This window comes from Mirounga angustirostris, unplaced genomic scaffold (assembly GCF_029215605.1).
Source record: "Mirounga angustirostris isolate CCGP_5_RB_7025 unplaced genomic scaffold, mMirAng1.0.hap1 SCAF_12, whole genome shotgun sequence".
Lineage (NCBI taxonomy): Eukaryota > Metazoa > Chordata > Mammalia > Carnivora > Phocidae > Mirounga > Mirounga angustirostris.
Genome location: NW_026991720.1, coordinates 62,710,910 through 62,729,741, shown reverse-complemented (window position 1 = coordinate 62,729,741; position 18,832 = coordinate 62,710,910). Strand labels below are relative to the sequence as shown.

The window sequence follows — 18,832 nt, the reverse complement described above, 5'->3', positions numbered from 1 at the left end:
GAAATTCGTGCATTCATAATCTACCAGGTCTTCACAGTGAGATCTGTTCTCTGCCATTGTTGTTTCACAGTCCACTAAAAGAGCTAGTTCGAGATACACTTTTCACAATGGTAACCAAACATTTCTAGGATTGTCCTTAACAAAGGAAGGCAGTGTAAGCACAGGGGATAAGAATCATTGAAAATGTCCTCCCTGAGACTCTCTAGTTGAGCAGAACCAGCCCCGTGACATGGTGATTAGGTGTGCTTGTTGTCAGCACATTTGCATTCAGTATGCCTTCAGCATAGTTGCTCAAGAATTGCTAAATTGCCATAGTTGAAGAAAAAAGAGCAAACTGCTATTTTTTGAAGTATGTATTGATCAAATACATGTTTGCTTATGTAAATACAGACCCTCCAACATTTTTATGTATTCTTTTCTGTTTTAGTAAGATAAATTTATTTTGACAACTAAAACTAATAGTAACAATACTAATAATACAAGAGGAGGCAACTCAATGTTTCAAAGGATAAAATGATTCCATTTTAACCAGTAAGAACCTATACAAGATCATGGCATTTAGGTTTAGGGTATCTATCTCTTTGGACCAAATCATATGTTATTTGAATCTACTGTGGTATTGTTAGTATGTTTCATAAGACATAGTACAGAGCTGCTATGATCTTTAAATGTTAATGTTCTTTTCTTATCACTTTACTGTGTAGATACCCTTCATGAGACCCAACTCTGCCACAGCTCATCCTCGGAGGCAATCCTGGAAACCTCTTTTATAAGTGTGATTTTAAAAATGTGGATAACACTCTCAATAGAGTACATAAAGTAAAGGAGAACAGCTATCTTGTCCTTCCCATAAGCTTATCACTGCAAAAAGTTGCCTTTGCTTGTCAGGTTTGGATAGAATGTAATTGACTGGTTTGTTGCTTGGACTGACAAGGCAGTTAATTTGCCTGTGTGGATTTTTTTCTATTTTTTTCTTCTACTTTTTTTTCTTTCTTGCACTAATCAGAAACATTTGATATGTGCATTGTTGAAAAATAGTAGATAATGTCTTGTCAGAATTGTCCTATTAAGTAATGTCTTTCCCTCTTGCTTCTTTGGCAAATGATGATATACAGTGTTTGGACTTACTGAAGAGTTATGGAAGCCTGTGGGACTTAAATGCAATGTGCTACTCACTGTTGTTGTTGAACAATACCAGTAACAAGAAAGACAATGCATTCCACTAGTCCGCTATTCTGTTTCATCCAACTTAAAACATATATTCATATGTGAAATGTTACATTGGGAAACAACTATAGACTCTTATATTAAAGGTTATTTCTATTTAAAATTCAGCAAAAGTGAAAGACTTGTGAAGCATATGCCATTCTAGTTTTGGCTCATTAGTCCTAGTGTGAAAGCACTAATATTATTAGCATGAAACTTTTACAACTTCAGATTTTAAGCTCATTAGTAAAATATATCTGTGTTGATCTCTAGATACTTTTTTAGTAATATCCAAATTTATTCAGTCCTTATTGATTTAATATGAACTTTCCTTGTTCAGTATAATTTTATTTTTCGTGACCTTAAATATGAGGTTATGAAATAAGGAGGGAGATACAAAGCTTAATGACTATACAACCTTCCAGCTGAAAGATCTTCATCAACATCTATATTTTTCCAGAGGTTTACAGAATTAAAATTTGATCTTCAAGTTTTAATGATCCAGTTTTAAATCAACGACAGAAATATGTTGAATATTCCATCACTCCATCTTGAACTGATTTAGAAGAGACTCTTGGCTGAAATTGAAATGTACATATACATGTAATTGTTAACATGTCTCTTGGAATTTCCTGATTCATAATTGTGGTTTGGACATCTTTTCAGGTATAGTGGCAATTGAAAATAGTTTAAACTTTAGGAATAGAGTAGGCAATGTTATAGATAATCAAAAGCAAGTGTAAGTATAAAGTTGTTCTATGCTAGTAATCTATAGTTACAGTAAAGAATCATATTATTGGATAAGATGTTTAATAAAAGTAATATGTATATAAAATACGTATAAACTGAGATTATTAACTTATCAAAAGATCTTTTAACATTGGAGGAAAAATATTAATAGCCTGTAGCAAAACCAGTAGGCTTTTTTTTTTTTTTTCTGGAATAAGGAAGGACTTGTTATCTCTACATAAGCTTAAGAGAAAGTTGATAATTATTACTGTTGCTTAACTGCAACTGATTATAAGAAAAATGACAGATTGCCATTTCCTTAAAAGACTATGCTAATGTTCCTAGCCCTCCTTGATATATGGTGAGAAATTACTAGCGGTCATTTTATTTTAGATTTTTTGAGGAATCATTAAGCCTTGTGGTTTTGGTGTCACTATTAATCAAAATCCTTTCCACCTTGATTCTAATTAGAATACTACATTATCATCATTCTCCATCTTACAATCTTCAGTGGTAGATATGCTATTCCATATTTGGTGCTAACACTAAAATCTTTGTCACACATCACAAATACAAATCTCATAATTCATAAGATCATTGGTCCTGCAAACATGGATTCACAGTAAGAGAACTTTTAAAGGGAGTAGAATAAAACATTTTCTCCTAATAATCTCCTAAGTGCTCTCATATTTCCACAGTATAAAATTAACTCTTTTCCATAATCAGTTCAATTGCTATTCAAAGGAGATATTATTAATGTGTCCTTAAGAAAATATATACTAAATGATGCATATTTCACAGGTGTATAAAATTGCCAGGACAGGTAAATTGATGGCTATTTCTCACAAGGTAGGGAAAGGAAAAATACACTAAAATATCAGGAAGGAAACTAAATGACTCAGAAATACAAGAAGAATGATATAGTAGTATATAGTGGTGGTTCTCAGATTTCATAGTGCATCAGAATCATAGGAAGGGTTTGTTAAAACACAGATTGTTGTGTTAGTCCACCTCCTTTTTGTCCTCTTCCCTACCTTACTCCCTCCTTTTGTCTCCCTACAGGTTCTAATTCAATAGATCTGGGATGATGCTTGAAAATTTGCATTTTTAACAAATTCCTGAGTGATACTGCTGGTCAGGGACCAAGCACTTTGAGAACCATTTGTATATAATAGTTTTTAAAAGAATCATTGTGTTGTGGTTGACATTGATTGACTGAAGATGGAGTTAATGTCCTTAAAAAATGCCCTTACATTTTCAAAAATATTTGTTTCTAGATAAGTTTGTAGGAGTTACATCTAAAACACATACAGTGTTTTATAAAGCCATTTAAACAATTTTTTTTACTTTTTAATTTTAATTACTATGGGGACAGCACTGTTTTAGGTAACAAGTTAGTCAAAGAACATAGCGTTTGTCCATAATTCACTAATTCTTTGTTTAAAAAAAAAGGTTGGAAATTAGGGTTATGTTTGAACATGAAAAGGTTAGCCTTAACCTTTATCCATCTTAAGTTTAGAAATGATTTTTATGTATCACTTCTATACCGTCATTGTTCATGTATTTCTTGACGTTTATCTGATTTTACATTTATGGCATTAAAAATAGATTACTGACCAATAAATAATAATCATTTATTATCATTATCCTATTTCCTTGTTTATACATCCTATCACTCTTTTTAAACAATGTTCCTTATTTGACAAAACTTACCACTGTTTTACTTGATTCACAATATGGAAATATTTTATGAATATTTCACCAAAATCTATTCAAGGAGTTGTAGAAGGACTTTCTACAGCAGAGTGAAATGTAATGTTAAAATTTTTTTTTTTTTTATTTTCTAAAATTATTTTTGACAATTGAAACTTGTTTAAGAGACTCAGCTTTAGGGTTGCATGCATATGAAGATAGATTTTTTTCTACCTGTCTGAGTCAGGACTTTGTAAATTTACATAGTATTAAGGATTGTGATTAAAAATATTTCTGAGGTGGACATGGTTTGCAAATACTTTCTTTATAAAAACATAGGCCTCTTTCTCACAGTGCTCACTCTAAGACTTTCTATAGGCCTGCTGATAAGATTCATTGCTGTTCAGGTACATAAGATAAAATGAAATTGGATGTTCATGCTGGGCTTTGTAAATAAAATGAGATTGACCCCCAGCTATTATCTCATTTATCTGATTTACATTGTAAAAATCAGGATCTACACTATTGATTAGAGCGTAATTAGTTAATTATGAACAGGGAAATACAAAGTTATGTGGGGTTTGAGCACAGCAGGTTGTACTGCTGAAAAATTTCCAAGGGCATGAGCAGATGGAGATCAGTTTATTAAAGAACAAAGCAGATGTGTTTCAGGTATGGAAATGTCTAATCATTCTTTCATGCTGTGAGGAGGTACTTGACCTTAATTGTGTATTTTTGTATAAATTCTTTTTGTTTCATGTTTTATTTTTTTCTCTTTGAATCTTGTAACCTGGCTGTTACAGATGTAGCTAACTGAATTGATGTCATTATTTAAGTTATCATTAAATATGAATTTGGATTTCAGTAATTATCCAGATACTTTTATCAATTAATATACTTTCACGGGTAAAGAGTATATTTGTCTTTCTTATCACTCATTCATTCATTATTGCCTGTGGTAAAAATAGAGGTCTATAGTGGCGTTAATGAAAATATGTTGAAGATGTCCACATTAGTCTTCTATTTGTAAAATATGATATAAGTACATTTTCTAATTATTTTGTTTAGAAAATGGTCATATAGGTGGTTTGCACTAAAATTGTAAAATATAAGGAGTAAAATGTCTTTATTGATATGAAATGTTATTCTGATATTGATAGAACGCAGAATTTTGTTGAAGCGTGTATTATCTTAAAAGTGATTTAACTCATTGGCCACAATCCAGCATTTTCTCCATCTGTTAAAATGAGTAATTGAAATAATTGGCTACTATTCAATGAAAGAATCTCACTACTGTTAATAGATTTGTTTGGGTGTTTTAAGCTGCTAGTGAGATTTTATTTAAGTAATGTTAGTATTAAAGATAAATTCTTTTGATCTTTCTCATATAGAAGTTTTACAAAGAAATCATGAAAAAGTAAGGAAACCCAACCCATCAGTTCTCTCAATATTTAGTCTGTTTTCTTTTTGAGTGAACAGATGTAATAGTATATATATTTCAATCAGTATTTTACCATATACAGACATGGATCTAAGTAAAATGTTCCTTGACATAAAAAATAGCTGTGATTATGGATCAACTTGATCACAAAAAAATGTACATCCCTTTTCAAGTCTCATGTTATGGATTTCTCTTCTTCTGAAGTTTAGCTTATCATCTGGCTATAAGTTATATGCATAGGAGGTGCACTTACTTGTTTCAGTTAGTTTAAAAATAGGTATTTAGTGTATTCTAATGAAATTATCAATTGGAAATTAAGAGGGTTAAAGAAATCCTTTGGAAGACTGGCTTTTAGCCTTTCTCTTGGCACAGGCGGAAATAAATCAGTTGTTTCTTTTTACTTGTATTCGTATTCTCAGTAATCACATAAACCAAGGACTGCTTGTTGTATGGATCTTAGGACGTGAACATAAGTCATTTTCTTCCTCTTCTTTGTCTAGGGTGCTATACTTAACCGTATGCTAAGTAAGTATTTTAAATACATATAGAACTGTGTTTATTTGGTCACTGCATTTTGTCAAATCATTGTGTAAAAGACCACATATATATAGCTGCTTTATTATTTACATCTGTATCATTTATGAATCTGATACCTAGGAAATTGTATTTAGTAATAATCTAAACAGTCAGGTTTCCTTTCATCTTATAAATGGGATTCATTTTATCTCATTAGAACTGTAATTTTAGAATGCCCTATAGTGTTAATGTGTACAATATTTATTAGATGTTTAAAGGATACTTCTTTAAGCATCCAATTTGTATTTTATTAAAAAAAATTTATAGTGTTTCTTTATGGGTTAGTTTAATATTCTCTTTAAATATTTTAAGATACTGCCTTTCTACTTAGTATATGTGCTGTTGGTATATTATAATGTTTTTTTTTTTTTACATAGACATTTGTGTTCTTTAATAAAGTATATTGTGTTATATCACTATGCTTTTGTGGGTCAATGACTGCTCTTGGAAAAGATTTTAAAACATTTTATTCACTTTTTTGATAAATTAAATATGTATGTGTGTTATGTGCTGCAGTTACATGTTTCCAGGTATGTGTAAGAAATAGAAGTAGAGATCATAAATAATTTGATCAATAACTACTTCAACTTTATTTCACCTTTTAGGTAGCAGAATGATTGCAGACCCTTAGGAGTTTCTGATTTTCAATTTTTAAAAAAGATCTGAATTTATAACATAGCTAGAATTTATTGGCTGACAAAATTTGCCAAAGTTTCCAAAGTGGAGTGTGTGTGTGTGTGTGTGTGTGTGTGTGTGTGTGTGTGAATGAAATAAGTAATCCACTATTTTTACCATCTACATTGTTCTTTGGTTTCTAGGATTCTTGATAGTATCTCTTGCATTTGTCTATGATGTATTAATTCTTACAAATTCTGTTGGAGTTTACTTGTATCATTCAGGATATTTTTGTTACCAGCACATAAAGCTATGGATGTCCTCAATATTCTAATGTAGAAATAACCATATTTTTTCCACATGGAAATAAGTTTAGTCATTTGTAGAAAGAGCTTTAATTTGCATACTTATTAACAGAGCTATTGATTTCAAGATTGATTTATTTCTTTGTGTTTTTCCTCTCCTGGATTTTGACAGTTCCTAAGTATATTAACTATTAACAGTTTTTATTTACTGGTGAGTGTGCTATTAACTTGAGAGAATTCTCATATCACCCCCTAATTCTGACAAGCAAATTTTGCCTTTCCTCTGAGACCCATTACAAATACATGAGAGTTCCATATGGAGACTAAGTCATTCTGAAAGGTATTACTAATGAAGTAGTCAGTAAGGATTATGTTATTTCCAAATGGCATATGCTTTCAACATTATCATCTAACAAGTCTAGCATATAAAACCTTTCTTTTCCCTGTGCATTTATTCTTGAGCTGGTAACTTGATTTTATAATAAATTGAAATCCGGTACAAACTGGAACTATATCTAAGTGTAGCAAACTTGTTCTTAAATTTATTAGCTGGAAATACATAGATACAACAAGAATCACCTGCATAGATGAAGGTGAAAAATAATAAGTTAAAATTTACCTTTATATTCATGATGTTTGATGTGAGTTATACACTATAAATCATAAATTCAAGTTATTATGACACAGTTTTAAAGTAAATATGCAATAATTAGGTTGTAATTTGATAAGAACTAGGAAAACATTAATGCCATACCTCTTCACCTATCAAGAGCCTGGATTATTGGCAATCTGAACTCTAAGGGACGTTGCCCAAAAACCTGAAGTGAAGCAAAAAGGACTATATAGTTAACCAAAATTTAGTCCATGTACTTAACTCAGTCAAAGTACTCATTTTCATGTCTTTTAACTGTCCATTTGCATAGTTTTACTAAGGTTAAAGATCTGTTTTCTAAATCCACAACAAATTACTGTTAGGGAAATGCTTAGACAAATAGAGTCACAATATCAGAAAGCAGTAGCCAATAATTTTCAAGCAAGTGAGGACCCTGAAAACCTATAAAAGTTGAATACGAGAATTCAAACAGAACAGCAGACGGATAGTACTCCAAACACAAAAGGCTGGCACGCTGTTAGACACATAGCAGCATGTGTTACTTGTATTTATGACCCTGAGATGACAAAATAAAGTAAATGATATTTAATGTATTTTCTTGATGAAGCAAAGAATGTGATTGTTTTAAATTTCCCATCAAAGATGATTGAAATACTAGATTTCATGCTTGGAGGAATATGCACTCAGCTGTTTAGAAGTCTCAACCTCATAAATTCAGAAGTCCTCATATTCTGAAGGTTCCTGTAACTATATGTAATGTAATTGAAGTTTTAACTATTGAAAGGTAAATAAGTTGAATTGACAGGAAAGAACATAAAATTGTGTGGGCTTGCCATTTAGTCTCTTTATGTTACATATTATTTTTTCTTAATGCCAGAACAACAGGTATTTGAATATTTTGACTGCTTTTAAATATATTTTGGTTTATAATATATTGGCATAGTAAATAAAGTGCTGTTATTCATATTTGATTTTAGTTTTCATGTAGCTAGGAATTATCATTATAGACAAGTCTGTGTCTTGAGTCTAAAAAAAGATTTTTGGAAAAGTGCGTAAGTTTATTTGGTTCATAAGAAGAAAGTTGTAGAGGAAGAAATGCATTAACTTATGACATACTGTGTTTTAAACTTATTTATAACTGAATAACTTAGCTAAAATTGCTAACTTTCTGAAACTCCTGATTTCCAAAATGGGTCTTTGGACGATTGGATTTTGTAGCATGATTTGAAATTTTTACATAAATGTAGATTTATAGTCCCTTTTATTGTGATGGTTTTTGAAAATCAATTATTTTTCTTTGTGTTTGGTTTATAACACTAGTTCCTTCCCCCTTGTTTCTAATAAAGGTTACTGAATAGTAATTTTGCATTTTATTCAAGTAATACATGTATTATAAAATTTTTCTCTTGGTTTCATAGTTGTGGATTTCTCAGTGTTTGAAATCAGTAAGAGAAACAATATATAAGAAAATCTGACAGATTGAAGAAAAGTATTTAATTTTAACTTAAAAGCACAAAGAAAACGAGGATATAATCCTTTCTATAAGATGTATACATCTTTGTTATTTGTTGTTAAATTTTGGTCTTGTTATTCCAACTGATGCAAATTTTTTTTACAAAAACAATGAAATAATGCAGATCTTTCTTCATTGTCAGCAGGATGAGATTGTCTGAAACGAAGAATAGGTATGATAGTTTTCTTAGATTTTGTACATCATAGGTGGCAAAGACACTATCAAAATATTTGTTAATAAGCTTTAAGGTGTACTAGGAGGTACTTTGAAAAACCAAATGCACTGAGAGAAAGTGACAGGTAAATTTTGAGAATATTTATGTTTGAGAAAATAATACCAAATTCTTAGGACAGTTTTTATTTGCTAGATGGCGTTAGCATGCTGTAAACATTAGAAAGTGTATTTACAATCTACCTTCACTTGGAGAAAGAGTAATAAGGTACAAATTGTATAGGATTGATTACAGCTTAAGTTTTTTTAAGTAATCACAATGAATTAGATTGAATTCATAATCTAGAATTATCTGTATCTTATATTAAATGTTTTTAAGATAATGGGTAAATGATTAATTCTTGAAGTTCAAAACTGAAATTGTTGTGTTTGTTAGTTTTGAACACATTTGGCTATACACATACATTCATTCATATGCTCTTAACATTTCTACTATCAAAGTGTTTTGAATGATATTTACTTTGTTAATTTTGTTGTATTTTGTTTTTTCCTAAAATATTTATTTCAGGTTTAGATTGTCTTTGTTATAGACTTTAATAATTTTGTGAACTAAGCATAGAATTAGCCATGTTGAAATGTGTAGTAGTTTGCCATTTGTCTTTAAAAAGATAGTTTTTTTTATATTATTTAGATATACCATAAATCTGTTTACCCTGCAGGTGTGATGAATGCAGACTGTGCTACCATTTTGGCTGTTTGGATCCTCCTTTGAAAAAGTCTCCTAAACAAACAGGCTATGGATGGATATGTCAGGAGTGTGATTCTTCATCTTCTAAGGTAAGGAGAAAAAAAGTCCGTAAGAAGAAATGTTTTACTTCATTTTGATAGCCATATCATACCATCAGCTTCCTAACTTTAAAGATAAGTATAATTGTGAACGACCAACATTTTAATCTAATGTGCTTTAAGAATATTTTGCGATGGTGATTTTATTGCCTTTAAAATAAGGAATAAACAGCTCTACTAAATTATAGTAGTTTCTTCCAAAATATTTTAGCTGTTTTGTGTATTTTCTATGTAACTGTAACATATTAAATAGTGTTACTAGCCGCCAAAGAAAGTCACCCTGTGCTAATTTACTACATCTAAGGAATGGCAGGGAAATTCTGCTTTGGGTCATAAGAAATTTGTTTTGACAAATACATATTAACATATATAAATGTGAATCAACAGAATAACCAATAAAATCCAATTTTATTTTGTAGATGACTCATTAAGTATATTGTAAATGTTTTATAAAATCTGTTCTTTGAGATCTAAGCAAAATAAGTCAGAGAAAGACAAATACTATATGATTTCACTCATGTGGAATTAAAGAAACAAAACATGAGTATGGGGGGGAGTAAAAGATAAGTCTATTCTTGAGAAAACTAGTTTTTATATCCTAAAATTTTATTTTTGATATTTATTTAGCTAAGTAGAAAGGATAATAAGGCTGTTGAATATTTTATCTCAAAAAATTACTGAAATTATATCTTTTGAATATCAATATTACAACCTTAAATTGCAGTAATCTACAGTTTAAGATTATTGTTTCTTTAAAGTCTGAATAGACTCCTGATACTTTAACTCATTTGACAAAAATATTGAATGTGTTTGAACTAAGACATTCTGGTCAGCTGTAGGTTAATCAAATTGTTCTTCCTTAAATAGACAATGGAAATCAGCTATCTACTGTAATATGGACATGAAACCATCTTTCTTAAATGCCATTTAAATGGCATTTGTCTGTCCTACAGTTAATTAAAATTGATACTGAATTCCTTTCTAATTGTGGAATCAAATATGTGTGTGTGTATGTGTGTGTATTCTTTTTTTTTCTTTTTGGCCTAATTGTTGCCTTTAGATTCTGAGTCTAATTTTGAGTGTTCAAGAACCTTGATAATGGCCAAGGAAAATAGTATGTGGATTGAGTCTAGTAATTCATTAATGAATGGTCTGTTTTTAATTTGAGATCCTCCAAAGGATAGGAATTCACTGTTTTCAGAACATACCAAAATCATGAATAATCCCAAACGCATAATGGATATCTGTATAAATATTTGCAGTCTTACCTTTTAATAAAGTATAAGCTCTAGTAAAAAAAAGACAAAAAAAATCCCAAAATACGTATTTTTTAAGTTAAAATGACTACCTAGATTACCACAGAAGCCATCTGTAAAAATTTATTTATAAAAAACTGCAGAAAAACATTTGGTTATAGAAAAAAACCTATTTAAAGCATTCTTTAAATAACCAGCTTTATTAAAAATTTTATATATTTGTATAATGATTATTAAAATAGAAAATAATGTGTATTTTATTTAATAACCAAGCATTTTTTCCCAAGATTTTAAACTATACAGTATCAAAAATTATTTTCCAGGCATTTTATTAAGACCCAGATTTAAGAGGGAGCATATTTAATAGCAAAGGTTTTATTGCATGATTAAAAAAATGCTTTACAGAAATTGTATTTAAAAATGAAAAAACTGTGGTTGTACTAAGGATTTGAGAGAGTTGTCTTATGGGACTCTTTGTGGTGTAATATGATTTTTCTAATACAGTTTTTATGTGGGGTTTCCTCCTACCCTCAACAAGCAAATTAGGAAAGCATCTTTTAAAGGATTTATTGCCCTTTATAAACACACTTTTTTTGCATACATTCTTTTGAAAAGGTTCTGTACTACTATAAATGTGTACCATTTATTTAGTGCTTAAAGAATGGCTTTAAGTTATATAGTAATTCCATTAATGAATACTGAAAATGAAAGAGGGGCCTATTTCACATATGTTAGGAGTATATCATACATTTTGTAATGCACTAGGATGCCAGTAGCCATTGAGAAGGATAAGGTATTTTTATTTTTATTTTTGTTTTTCCCTCTTTACGAGACAGTAAGTCTTTGGATGCTGATGGAAATCCATTAGGAAGGCACATTGTTAGAAAACTTGAATTTCCTGTATTCTGACCTCTGATTGAATACCAGATATAAACAACCAACTTGGTCAAAATTTCATCCAATTATGGTATCTATATATAATCTTTGGAATGTCACAGCATTTTACTGTAAGGTTTACAGCAGTGAAGTGGAGTTGTATTTTTATCATACCTACATGACTATGGTATACTTATACTTTTTTCCAATAAAAAAATTAAATTTAATGTAATAGTTCAGCTGGAAACTTAATTTATTACCTTGAATATTTGTGTTGCATCCATTCTGTTTTGTTTACTTTTGAAGACTTCCATTCTTGACCAGCAGGTAGTAGATTTCTGCTTACATTTTCCTTTGAAACAGATGTTTGCCAGTTTGGGTCCCAAGAAGAATGCATTGATAGATATAATGTCATGCTTTGTAATTCAGTGAATTGCTGCAGGAGCTATTTTAAATTAAGAAATCAGTATATTATTAGCATCAGAGTCAAAATTAGTATCATCTTAGGGCCTAAAAGAATCCCACAATGGAAGTTAATATACTCTGCTTGTCCTTCATTTTCTTCTATTAGATTTGGTGGAGTGTCATTTGTTAGGTAATACTGGGTATGTTTGCCATGTTCATATATTTTAATGATATGAAAAGTAAGATAGAAATCGTTACTGCCAGGAGAAGGGAAGTGAATCAGTTGCTAATAAATTTAGGTAGGGGGGAGTGAATGTGTAAAATTGTGACAGCCGTAAAATATATATCCAACTTCCTTTCTCTGTGGTAGTCAGGATTATTAAGTCCAAGAAGTCTTAACTTTTATGATAAAAATTCAACTCCCAAATAAGAAATTATTTATTTTGCTTAGAATTTTAGATAAACTACAAGGTGAGGGTATATAGCTGAATATGTGCTTGAAAATGCATTGCATTTTAAATAGTAATTTAACTGTTAATATTGTCTCCAAATTTTTTGTAGCAGGGGAAACTCTAAAATATCACCATGTATACTCTCAGCAGCATAATACATTTATACATGTCTTTGTCTCTCAAGTAATAGGTTTATTGCTGTGGGTTTTATGAGGGCAAAAATCTTCTGTCACAAATCCTGCTTATTACTTTTTTGGAAATTCCACTAAAATCTAAGAAGATTCATATCATAATCCATAATTTTGAGTTTCAGTACATGATAAAATACACCTAAGTGTAGTTAGTTTTAATACTGATTTAGTAACAATTTACCTAAAAGTAGGATAGTTTTTTAAATTAAGAAATAATTGACATACAACATATTAGTTTGGGGTATGATAACATAATCATTCAATATTTGTATACAGAATGACTTTTTATTCTATCCAGACCCATGAAGTATGGCATGATAAGGCTTTCTCTGCCTTATCAACCCATTATAAACCTAGTTAGTTTACTTTAGGATCCATGAAAAATACATGGATACAGATACATACATATACATGTGCACACATAGAAACACAAATTTGCACACATGGAAACACAAATTCACATACATACAAACATATGGAAACACATATGCACAAAACATGCCTTCTCCCATAAGCTATGCTTCAAAGACATTTGACTAAGATAGCGGCTATTATGTTTACATTCGGTGGAGCTAGTTCGTTGCTACCTATCATCATGCATTAGTGATTTTCTTTCTGCTCTTTACTGTGTTGTGATAATAATACTGTTAATGAGTGCTATATGCCTGGAAAAGCAGTTCATTTTATTCTTAATCCTCTTCTTCACCTATCTCTTACTTTTTCTTCCCTCTCATTCCATCTGTTCATCCAAGCCAAATAACTGGAATCATCTTCAAGCTTTGTTTATCCTTGTCCCATGTAGAAAATCACTTCCTGAGTCCTGTAAAAGTTTTCTTCCTTAAATGTTTCTCCAGTGTGCTCTTTGTTCCTTTTCTCCGTTGCTACTGCCTTGATTCAGTGTTTCACTTTTTCCTCATTCTATCAGTTTCTCCTGTTTTGGAAACTATCTACATAGGTCTGCCATACTCATCTATTTTACCCATTCTCTTTACTAGAGGCCTCCAAAATGAAGTATTTGCACCCTAAGAGATAGGCAAGATAACTAATAAAACCAACTTACTTCTATATAACATCCCATTTTAATTTCTATGTCTGTGTTTTATAATGTAAATAATATGTAATACTGTAGTATAAGTGTATAACTTCACACATATATATGTTAAGATTCATATTTAAAATATTTTTAGTATGGGGGTACATCAACAATAATGTTTGGGGACCATACTCCTATGCTGGTACTAGAGTAATCTTTCATAAAGTATAACTTTAATTACTTGACTAGTTTTCTTCAAGTCTTCTCCATTCTTCTCTTCACCTTTTAATTAATTAATTCTGAGGAAGGTCCTTGATACTATGCAAATACCCTATTCTTCATCAAACTTTCATTTTCTGTTTTATTCAGTAGATTATATTGGTTATTACCATTTATTTTGATGTTCAGATTGTCCCAAATTTGGCTAATGGAAGCCACTTCAGGCTGTCTTCTGACACTTCAACCTAGCATCTATGTCCTTTTGACATGATCCCAGCAGTCTTTAAATACTTCCTTACTAAAGATGTTCCAGGCTCAACTATACTTTTCCTTTCCCTATTCTTGGAACCAGCCATTTCTCCAAGGAGCTCCATTTCCTTTCAGTGGAGAATGGTATTTAGAAACCAAGATGTGGGTGCTAGATGTGCTCATTGTTACTGCACTATTCCTTCTAGGTTGTCTCAGTAGACAGAGCCAAGGGTTAGATGTATGTATACATACACATTGCATCTATATTTCTGCCTTTATAGACATTGGAAACCATTCCACTTTTCTCCCTGACAGAAAACTGGATCCCATTATTCTTAAATATTATGTATTTTTTAAGATTTTATTTATTTATTTATTTATTTATTTATTTTTATTTATTTATTTATTTGAATGAGAGAGAGAGAAAGAGAGTGCAAGCAAGAGGGAGCCGACACAGGGCTTGATCTCACGACCCTGAGATCATGACCTGAACTGAAACCAAGAGGCGGATGCTTAACCGAGGTGCCCCACATTATTCTTAAATATTTTTATATGATTAGTCCCCTGATAGAAAACTAATCTCTTATCACTCTCCAATCTCACCCCACAAGGACACCTATTTTGCTTACTATAGCCTGATGGTTTTTATTTTTATTTTTTGTTTTTAAAGATTTTATTTATTTGACAGAGAGAGACACAGTGAGAGAGGGCACACAAGCAGGGGAAGTGGGAGAGGGAGAAGCAGGCTTCCCGCGGAGCAGGGATCCTGATGCGGGGCTTGGTCCCAGGACCCTGGGACCATGACCTAAGCCAAAGGCAGACGCTTAACGACTGAGCCACCCAGGCACCCCAGTCTGATGGTTTTTAGACTGAATTGTTTGGGAGGAGGTGAGAGAGGGAATGAGGGTGGACATTTATATTTTTTACAAGCTCCCTAAATTATTTTAATGAGCAGTCAAGAATAAAGAATCTCTGTTTTATGTATATTAATTCTTCAGTTATTAAAAAGATTTTAATCTAAAAATTAACTTTCAGAACTTTAAAACAAATATACACAATGCCTATAACCCAAGTGAAACATCAACAAACTACTTTAAAATTATGTTGTATACTTACATATAAGTTACAAGGTAGACTAAGTATTGTATTTATTTTTTAAATATAGGACACAGTTCACTATTCCGTCTTTTTCTAGAGTATACGTGATATAGATCTCAACAACTTCTGTCTGCTAAAACACCCAAAATGAAGGTAATTTATTTTGACATGGTTAAATGAACATGTATAAATGTTTTTTAAAGTGCTTCATCCATGTCATATGTATTCACAAATTGCCACTAAGAATTTAAATGTTTATCACATAATTTACAGTGCCTGTGCCAGTTATGATTTTAACTGTTCATCCTTATTTAAGCTCTGTTTGGTGAAAAGCTATAGAGTATACATGACAGGTCATTATCTGACTACTACAAGATGAACTATCTTAGAATGGAGACCTCCATTTGGTTCATTCTTATTTGATCTATCTAGTGTACTACTCTTTTTGAGCAATAGTAAGTTGAATTCATATGCATAGAAATGTCATCTACATCCCTATGTAAGATTTTCTGGAACTACAAATGCAGTAATACATGCCTGCTGAGGCAAATGGTACTGTTTGATAATCATTTGTATTAGAAATCCCTAAGTAGGGAAAGTATGATTTTATTTTTTCATCTTTATTTTCTAGTTTTCTGCATTAGGCAACTAGAATTCTATAAACAGTATACCTGAGTAAAAACTACATATATAAATATTTATTTTCAAGTAAAATATTCATTGTGAATTTTTCCCCTCTAAGAACTGAACAAAACAATCTCTCCAGGGAGTATATTGCCATGATACATTAAACAAGCACATTTAATCTGGTAATATTAGCTGTCTGAATTTTTTATATGATGAAAATTTATGAAAAATATAAAATTAAGGGGTGCCTGGCTGGCTCAGTTGGTGGAGCATGCGACTATCGGGGTTGTGAGTTCCAGCCCCATGTTGGGTGAGGAGATTACTTAAAGTAATCCTTTTAAAGTTCTTTTAAATTTGAAGTCTATAACTGACCTTTTAAAAAGAAAAAGATTTTTAAAATATTTTAACTATTCATTTGACCTCTGGGATTTTGTCTAACATTAGGTTAAATTTTAAGTTTCTGGATTTAGCATGGTTGAAAAGTCGCTTTCAGGTAAAAATTGTACCATTTAACTGTATTAATTCAGTATTCTTCTAGCATTTGTATGACAAGCATTAAAGCTTAGAACAGTGCTTCAGCAAGTTTTACTGAGTTTCAATTTGCCTTTTTACTGATACAGGTATGTAGGAGTCTGGAGACAAGTTGTTTATAAACGTAAAATATTGTTTATACAGTATCTTAACAGTAGAATACCATTGAACAAATCTGTGGTAGTTTTTAGACTTCCTAAAGGTCTGAGAATTAAAACTAGTATGGTTATCCTTGATGATAGTTGTAGTTACATATTTAAACTTTAGATTTCCTCTTTGCTATGAGGGATAAAGCCCACAGTCTTCTAGTGGATCTTCTACCTTTTATCTAGATTAAGTTCAGGATATTGCCATTTACTCTGGCATTTTCTATGGCAGGCAAGACTGTTTGTATAAATGTCTTATTTAAGCCCTTAGTTTCTGAGTGTTGTAATTTTAGACTAGTAACAATGATTTGTGTATTCAATAAGAAGTAATGGTCATTAACAATTCCACTAATTATAGTTGGTACTGTGCTTTTTTAAGTAGAATGTATTTTTTTAAACTGAATATTTATGTACTGAACTGAACTTACTATTTGTCATTATTGCTTGCTCAGAGGTTCTTTACTTGATTGTCCTAGACATTTTCTGAAACCTATTCCAGGTAATATTTTTATCGAGTAACAGTTTTGAGCTAAACAAAGACTGTTGATTATTCTTTATAATAGAATTAGAATCTCTACTGATCTATTTAGTTCTATAACTTAAGGTAATCTTCATGGGGACTAAGTAATACATGTTAAGCATATTGATATACTTTGATATGTCATGGGTAGGTATTCCTTAAGAATCTTTCTGAAAATATGATTTCTGTATTCCAGGTAAAGTTTGTCAGTGTTTATGACATATATTTGTATATATTTCAACATCATATTCATAGAAAGAAAATGGAACCTCTAAAATTAGAATTTTTTAATGTTAATAATTTGCAAAATTGAAAAACTAAATCAGTTTTTAGGTTACACTTACTACAAACTGGAAAAACCAAGCTATTTTCTAATTTAGATGGTATGTGGGCATGATGCATTTGCATAGCATGCTGTGGAATACCATATGTGATAAGAAACTAACTCATAACTGAGAGATAAAGTACAGTAGGGTGCCAAACATGGGAATGCCTTTCAGAACTCACCAATTTTATACTATCCTTTAGTTTTTAAATCTTTTTTTTTAAATTATATATATTTATATTATGTTGGAGGAAAAAGCCACCTACGAAAAATCTGGTCGTTAGGCTGAAAGATTTTCATTACAGAATTTAAAAAGTTAATAAGAATATTTTTACCTGTTAACCCAGCATTATTAAATTTGGATTATATAATATATTAATGTAAGAATTCAGAAGGAAGGTAGACTATATTAATTACGTAAACTTGCTATTCCAGTATTTATATATAATATAACAGTGAGAGACCTTGTTTGCTACAAAGAGATGGTCCTAGTTGAAATAGGGTAGCCCATTCTCAGAGTTGTGGAACTAACCTAAATAATAGGAAAGGCTTTAACTTTTAACTCCTAGCTTCAAAAAAACAGAGTGAGATTTCATGTCTTCCCACTGCAAATAGTTTATTCCTTCTAATTTATTAAACATTTATTTTAACTATTTCATCATTGTGTGGAATTACTTATCTGTTAAAAATTATCTTTCTAACCTATTGTGGTTTCAGAAGTACTGTTTATCTACAAGTAAAACTTCTTCAAAACTAAGCTGAGAAAATTCAAAGAATGACTCTGAAAGTTAATGGAATTGAGTTCTGAACTCAAATATATTTAATTATTCTAATCTAGATGTTCTGATAGAATCCTTACCAAGATTGATAAGATATTGTAGATTAGGGGTCGAGGACATAGCCAGAGTGTTATGCCATGTTACTTACATTTTAACATGTTCATTTTTTGACATTTCTGAAATTAGGGTGTGTGTCTATAAGCAGTTTGTATTTTTAAGTCAAAACATTTCTTTATTTCTTAAAAATTTGCCATTAAGTTTATGGAATTTCTTATAATTTGAAGCATTGTTGAGTAACAAAACAGTAATTTAAAATATAGGGAAAGTCAAAGTATGCAATACATTGTAGAATAAAGAGCTTTATGAGCTTTGAAAAGAAACAGACTGGGTCCAGATATTAACTATTTATGATGCTTGT

The 18,832-nt window shown here is 30.8% G+C and overlaps 1 protein-coding gene across 14 annotated transcripts in view; it reads left to right on the top strand.

Annotated features, from left to right (window-relative positions):
- Positions 1–18,832, top strand: part of PHF14 (PHD finger protein 14) — a 222,114-nt gene that overhangs the window by 130,122 nt on the left and 73,160 nt on the right. For 6 of the 14 annotated variants that reach the window (XR_010406513.1, XM_064575212.1, XM_064575208.1 and 3 more), the window contains 2 exons: positions 8,836–8,862; positions 9,581–9,698. Coding sequence is in view for 11 of the 14 variants with exons in the window: in XM_064575212.1 (XP_064431282.1) it covers positions 8,836–8,862; positions 9,581–9,698 (145 nt within the window). In the remaining 3 variants the exon portion in view is untranslated. Of the gene's footprint in view, positions 1–704; positions 7,367–8,832; positions 8,863–9,580; positions 9,699–18,832 lie in introns of those variants that run through there. The other 8 variants (XR_010406514.1, XM_064575214.1, XM_064575209.1 and 5 more) reach the window with 3 other exon arrangements.